Source organism: Mytilus trossulus, chromosome 2 (assembly GCF_036588685.1).
Source record: "Mytilus trossulus isolate FHL-02 chromosome 2, PNRI_Mtr1.1.1.hap1, whole genome shotgun sequence".
In the NCBI taxonomy this organism is placed as follows: domain Eukaryota; kingdom Metazoa; phylum Mollusca; class Bivalvia; order Mytilida; family Mytilidae; genus Mytilus; species Mytilus trossulus.
The window spans coordinates 29,945,995-29,953,532 of record NC_086374.1 but is presented as its reverse complement, the minus strand read 5'-3'; the positions used below and the strand labels follow the sequence as shown (position 1 = coordinate 29,953,532).

The 7,538-nt window shown below is 31.3% G+C and overlaps 1 protein-coding gene across 2 annotated transcripts; it reads left to right on the top strand.

The window, feature by feature from the left end:
- Positions 1-642: 642 nt before the first annotated feature.
- LOC134706956 (protein Dr1-like) lies at positions 643-5,827 on the top strand. 2 transcript variants are annotated; one of them, XM_063566343.1, is made up of 4 exons: positions 643-722; positions 1,839-2,099; positions 3,918-4,081; positions 5,631-5,827. In XM_063566343.1, the coding sequence occupies exons 2-4, from the start codon at positions 1,880-1,882 to the stop codon at positions 5,742-5,744; spliced, it is 498 nt and encodes a 165-aa protein (XP_063422413.1). In that variant the 5' UTR covers positions 643-722; positions 1,839-1,879; the 3' UTR covers positions 5,745-5,827. The 2 variants fall into 2 exon arrangements, with proteins under 2 accessions (XP_063422413.1, XP_063422414.1); XM_063566344.1 differs by having other exon boundaries at positions 680-768.
- The last annotated feature ends 1,711 nt before the right edge of the window (positions 5,828-7,538 follow it).

The following is a 7,538-nucleotide window of genomic DNA, read 5'->3' as shown; positions in this document are numbered from 1 at the left end:
AGTTCTAAACAATATTTCATTAAGAAAGGAATACTCGTGCTCAGTCACTTAAGTTAAGTCGAGCGCACCCTAGAAAGTGTATCCTGTTAGATTTGTCCATATTTGTATTAAATGTGATAACTTTATATGATCTGTATTCAAAAACTTGTTTAATGGTAATTATTGCTAGATTTGCATGCAGTTATCCCTCCATGGACTTTGGTATATCATTTACGGTCATCGTTTACAAATTCAGGTTTGTCAGTAATTCAAGGAGGTATGATAACGTGCTGTGGATTTGAATTATTATAAAATGTCAATATGTTTAGCTTTGAAAAAAGATGCGCAATGCTTAAAGACGTATACCATGGGGCGTATCAATCTTCAATTTCTAATGAAAAAATTGGTATGACAATTTTAAAAAATTGGCTCAAACTGGCCTAAATATATACATTGGCTTGCAACAAAGTATTCATATCTGGATTTTGTTTTGTTTTAGTAAACATTAAAATCAAAAGTGTTTTTTTGTTGTCCAGAACATTTAATGAGTATCTATGTCTGGTAGGTACAGGCCCGTAGCCAGGAATTTCCAAAGGGGGGTTCACAAAATTGAAGTAGGAGCTGGTCCTCGTTAAATCCGGAAACAAAAGCCGCAATTGAGTACACATTTATAATATATAATTACCTCCCTTCTTCAACAGAAGGAAAGAAAGAAATGGTTCATTGATTGCAACAAAGCCCTTGTAAGAATATATGTTAACGAAATATACCCCAACAGTTTTAATGAATGTATGTTTTATATAAATCCAAACGAGCGATTGACAAACAAAAGGAATATTTTGTTATAAAGGCAAAATATCAAAATCGAAGCAACTGTGGAAATCAAAACAAACATATAAAATGTATATTTTATAGGTTACTTTACGTATCTTTGTAATATTAAGGCATATAATATAATTGTTTGAGAATGCAGTTGGTATTGTAGCCATTTTGCATATTGCAATACTTGTTATTAAAGCTCTATATAGATGACATTTGTTCTTCTGTTATCTTTCTCACTGGACATGCTGGAGAGCATGAATTTCATACAAAATTGCTTGTCTCCTACGGGACTCAGTTTGTGTTACAGAGCAGTAGATTTATTGGCTGAGATAAAGAAGAACTTTCTTAGCTCAAACATTTACAGGTGATTTAGTTATAAAGGAAGCAATCCCAACACACTTCTCCCATCTCAAGAGTCATCATACCATTAAGACATTGGCACACATACCAGTTCTTCAAGAGTAGAAAAAAATTATGATTTACACCAAGATGTGAATTTGAATACCCTGCATTCATCATGCTTTTCTAAACTTACTGTTGAAAGATCCCCTCCTAATCTAAATTATTGATAACTATTGTTCTATATGTATATTGACAATAATACATGTACCTTTGTAACACACTTAAGGTGTATCTAATACACCTTATAACTAATCCCGGCTGACCCGGCCGCTTGAACTTTTGACGCATTAAACAATTACTTTTCCATTGTGGGCCTTTTGTGGCGTAAGATATTTTGCTTTATGAAGTCAAAATTTTACGGGAACCTGTGTGATATCCAGTCATGTCGGACAAATAGCAATAAGGTGTATACAAATTGATAATTAACAGCTTGAAATCTAGAATCTTTTCACATTATATGACAAAGTCAATATATTCAATTGCTAGTATACATGTACTGTGTACTTGCTGAGGTGAATAACAATCACAAAAGCCAAAGGATATTTCAAATTTCTTAAAAAACTTTTTTATATTTTCAGAATTGTTCAGTATTTATGCAAAAAAAATCTAATTATATATCTTTTCTTTGTTTTTAGATAAATAGATGTGATTTTTTTTGGAAAATGATTAATTAGAAATGGCAGAAGCTAATAGAGAAGATGATGAATTGTCTATACCAAGGGCTGCATTAAATAAAATGATAAAAGAACTCATTCCTAACATTAGAGTGGCTAATGATGCAAGGGAACTAATATTAAATTGTTGTACAGAATTCATTCATCTGGTCTCATCAGAAGCTAATGAAATATGTAACAAGCAACAGAAAAAGACAATATCACCTGAACATGTGTTACTAGGTGAAATATATTTTGGATTTAAGCTATACATGCATATATATGTACATCTATATCTTTATATATATATTTATAGACGTGATCATAGTTGCATATTATCATTTTTGGTCTGTATGAGCTGCTGCTATCACATGTCATCGGTTGTCTTCTGTCTGTAAACAAAGAGTTTGACAATTGATTTTATTAATTAATATAACTTGTACGTTACAAACTGCTGGTATACGGGGCATTAAGTCATGTGTTACATCTGACCGTTTGTCTGCACTAGTAATCAAAGTTAAGTTTTCCTCATCCAATTTTTATGAAACTCATACAAAATGTTAAAAAAACAAAACTTGCATCTCACAGAGTTTGAATTTGGGCAGTGAATCAGTCACTTACTGATTTAAAGGCAAAGCTCTGCCCCTTTATAAATGTAACTTGGAAAATTGATTTTTTTTTGTATCTGCCCTCTGACTTAAGAATGTCTCATTTAAATGTTCTTTAATATACTAGTATACACAATTCTAGAACAAAAACCTCCTGACTTGGGTCAAATTTTGGAGTAAATCACTCATTGTTTTAGAGTTATGTCCCTTTATAACTTGAAAAATTACATAAAATTGTTGGTTTCTGCACTCTAAGAGGAGTTAGCCTCTTGCAATTTTTTTAAAACTCATACACAATGCTAAGAACCACTACACACAGAGTTAATTTTGGCAGTATGTAATTCATCGTTCTAGAGTTGATAGTCTCAGACACATTCTTTTATCTTTGGTGTGTTAAATTATTAAGGACTTTAAGTTAGATTGGTTTTGCCTCTGTAAGTACAAATTTACCAAGTACATGTAAATGACGTGCATTACTATTTGAAATTGAAGTTGGAAGACTAGTCCCAGAGGTACCAACATTGTTTACTTTCAAACATGTTGAAAAATTATTCTGGCAATCATTATGGCTGTTAAAACAGCAAAGCAGGATTTGTCCTAGGAAATTAAAACTGTACATGCCAGGAAATTACACCTTGGATTCCTGGCATACATGTAGTTAGCCACTACTGCACCAACTGAGCTGATGGAATACTCTATTATCGCAATTGGTAGAGTGACACTTCACAGTGACAGGAATCCTTGGTTCAAGTCCCAGCTGGTATGCCGGTACTTGTATTTTGGAAGGAAAATCATGCTTTCTATTACAATTTGAAAATGTTATGAGGTCTTTAAAGAGTATTGCTAACTCTTGTATTCCTGTCTGTATTTGTGAATCACCAGTATATATCAGATTTTCAAATAAAGAAGTCTTAATACACATCCATGTCCTGTCAGAAAAGAGATGTTTAATCAGATGCATTTGGTAGGGAGAGTATCAGACTATCTGCACTAAAACAATCCTTAAAATGAAACAATAAGAACTACACATGTGACCTGTTAGAAGGCAAAATTTGTGCCCTTATACAACATACCCTCTTCTCCCCTGCCTTATATCAAATGTGACACATTTACTTTCGATAATCTATATTGTAATTTGAAATGGACCTGAATACATGTATGTAGGAAATACTTATAAATTGGACATGAATAATCTCATCAATCCATGATAATATAATATAACTATTTATGAAAACAGGTAAAATAATCAGCAGACCTGATCTTCATCAAAAAAAATACGCACTCTGAAAATTGGTCTAATATTTAAAATTTTATAATGTTCTAGCTGACATAATTTTGATGGTGAATACCAGTAGTAATATTGTTCAAATATTAAAATCTTGACTTAAATGTATACGAACCAATCTTCTGAAATACTTGAATCTTCATTACATATTTCTATTTATGTCTCTAGCCTTAGATAGTCTGGGTTTTGGTAATTACAAAGAAGATGCAATGAGTGTGATGCAAGAAGCAAAAGCTGTAGCTGCAAAGAAAAGAAGAGGAAGCTCAAGATTAGAAAATTTAGGAATTCCAGAAGAAGAATTATTACGACAACAACAAGAACTGTTTGCTAAGGTATTTTACTATATTAAGAGTTATGCTTTATTTATGGAAATAATTAGCATACTGGATAAATCTTACATTTATTAGAATCAGTAAGTAAGCTAAAGGTTTGTTTTCATTATTTGTTGTCTTGTCTGTTGTATGCTGTGAGACACATAGAGGTTGCTTTTCTGATTTGTAATTGTCAACACAAAATTAAATTTTATGATTAGATCAATTTCAAATTAATATTTGATATGCTTATTCATTAAAATCCTCAAGTCAAATTAAACAAATAATGAAATCTAAATACACTTTTAAATTACTTTAATACTAATAAAGTAAGATGAAAAATCATGCTCTTTTATATGAACATTTTTACACTGTTCAAATAAGGGTATATTAAATAAGTTCCATTGTATTATGTGCCTTATCTCTGGTTATTATTGTGGAACTTTATTTATTGAAATAGAAATTAATTTTACTACTCTCTGCCTCAACTGTTTCCCTATTATTTTGGTAAGTTTTAGGCAGACTCACAATCAGGTTTTGACCATCTTTAGTTACGCCAAGTTTTTTATGGAAAGGACATTCCATTTGGAAAGTACTGAAATTAGACATATCCTTAATATCATGAACAATTTACAATACAAAAACTAGAAGTAATCGACATCAAAAAACTTAAATGAAACGCGGCAAATTCGATTAAAAACTACAATTTAAAACAAATAACTTGTATATGGCCTTTTTCCTGCTGAATTTGTTTGGAATTTTTTCCATCCATGAATGCAGGAAAAATTTATTCTGTTTTACTTTAAATCTTTTTTAATTTTTGTGCTCCTGGTTTTTCTTTTCTCTGCTGCTGCTATAGACTCAGAATTTCTTTTATACAATTGTTTGAAATTTAACACCTTATAGTTCTGCACAAATTTTTCTAATTCATGATAAGTCTGAAATGTCTTCCCCACAGTTATAATATCACTATCTTCCATTTTAAGAATTTTTAATAACTGAGAAAAAACTGTTCACTTACTGATATATATATGTGTATATTTATAAAAAATCTGAGTAGTTTAAATCAATTTATTCACTAATTGCAACAAATTCCGTATATATTTCACATTTCCATCCCGATCCAACGGCATTTTATTTTAAAACCGGATGTGAGTAGGTGCAGCCTAGAACGGCAATTTGACTATTTGTACCCGCATGCGGGTATGCGCAGACATTGCCTAAGTTTTAAGATTGTTAAAAGCAAGAATACTCCTAACTAACTCTTTTGTTAAGGTTGACAAAATTTGTCAGACTTACAGCACATGGACTTTCATGATATTTGTAATAGTGTCTGGATAATTTCTTTGTTATGCTGAACTCCAGTGCCGATTTCTGGTACATTAGTGCACTAGGAATAGAGATTAGAAACAAGTATCTGACTCAAACTTATCTTCATGATCTTTTTATTCAGGAAAAGGAATTCATGGCAGCAAAATATAATGTTGGCGACCTTGTATTCATCAAATGCCATTGTATGCATAATCATTATAAACATCAGACCTATATCAGTACTTGTTTATGTTTTTAGGCTCGACAAGAACAAGCTGTGCTTGAGCAGCAGCAATGGATACAAATGCAGCAAGCTCTACAACAACAACAACAACAAATGTCACAAAACACAGACGATGATGACTATTCGTAGCAAATACTTTTTGTGTAGTTATTCATATTTTGATTGTACTAGGTCATATTTTATTCAAATGTCTAATAAAAAGTGTTCATATACATGTAGTATTAAGATTAACAAAATTGCTTAATATGTGACACATGTATTTGTCCTGCATATGTCAGTTTATATATAACCTCATTCCATTGTTTAGTGGCATATAATTATCACTGATATGATAATGTTTTAAGGGCATACGATACAGTTTTGAACCTGTATTTACAAGTTGATGAAAATTTGCATATAGGCTATGTTTTACCTGATTAAATCAAATATGTAATAAAAAATATACCTTAATGTGCTACTTTTTGAGTAAAATAAGGTCAAAATTTTAGAGGAAAAAACATCATTTTTTGCTGCATGTTTATTAAAATTCAAAAATTGCGCTATTTACAGTTTTATAAAATTTGGGTCATATAATCTCCTTGCAAAAAGAAACAAATTGTCGTTTTAAAAAATAGGAGTCCATGCACTCGTTTTCAAATTAAATCAGTTTAAATGATAAAAATCAGTCTGAAAATGCATATTTTCCCGATATGTTATAGTTTGATGTTGCAAAAATAACATTTTACGTTATCAACGTCATTACCTCCCCTGTTACTGTATCGTATGCCCTTAATGAGGTTTCTAACAATTTTGACTTCTTCTAAACTAAGACTTTCTGTGCATGTTGCTGTGTGCTTGTTAGTCCCCTACTGACGATATCGAAGTGGACTTTTGGTTTGCACTCCATCTGTTTTTCTGTCTGTTTGTCTCTCTGATGAAGTCAAAGGGGACTTTTGGTTTGCACTCCATCTGTTTTTCTGTCTGTTTGTCTCTCTGATGAAGTCAAAGGGTACTTTAGGTTTGCACTCTGTTTTTCTGTCTGCCTCTCTGAAGAAGTCGAAGTGGACTTTTGGTTTGCACTCCATCTGTTTTTCTGTCTGTTTGTCTCTCTGATGAAGTCAAAGGGTACTTTAGGTTTGCACTCTGTCTGTTTTTCTGTCTGCCTCTCTGACGAAGTCGAAGGGGACTTTAGGTTTGCACTCCGTCTGTTTGTCCTTCTGTCTGTCTGTCCATCCATCCTTCTGTCAGGCCGGTCTGGCCTGGCAAATCAGTTTTCCACACTTTTTTCTTCGTTCTTGAAGATATCGATTTGATATTTGGTATATAGTTTTAGCATAACAATGTATAGACCAAGTTAGAATTTTGTTCCAGTCTAATGACTTAGTCTAGAGTTATGGTCCTTTATCTAATGTTAGAGAACTTTGTTAAACCATATTTTTTAACAAAGGCAGATAAGTTATTTTTTTAAAAAGAATTTTTAAAGATAATCTGTGGTAAATTGTTTGAAGAATTTTGTGTCAGGTTTGTTTGTTATTTTTTTTATAAACTAATTTTCTGAATGCTAAGTATATATTTTGTTTTATTAAGTAAAATCCTTTAATTAGATATTGATCTATTTTTATTAAGGTATATATTTCATTAATACATTACAAAATGTAGATGAAAGTTGTTGACATTTTATAGATAAGTTACAAATCTTTATTAGTTTGTGACAAATGAAAGAAAAATTATTTGTACTATTAATTATATTTGATTATAATTTGAAAATGATATATATTGTATTACATTTTATCTAATTTTAGAGAACTATAATTCATATCTAATGTTAGAGTGTTTTCCACACTTATTTTCCTCATGCTGATGATCAAGTTCAAATTTTTGTTTCAGTCTGACAGTTTTGTGCAGAGTTAAGGTTCTTGGACTTGAAAAATTCACTCATATAAT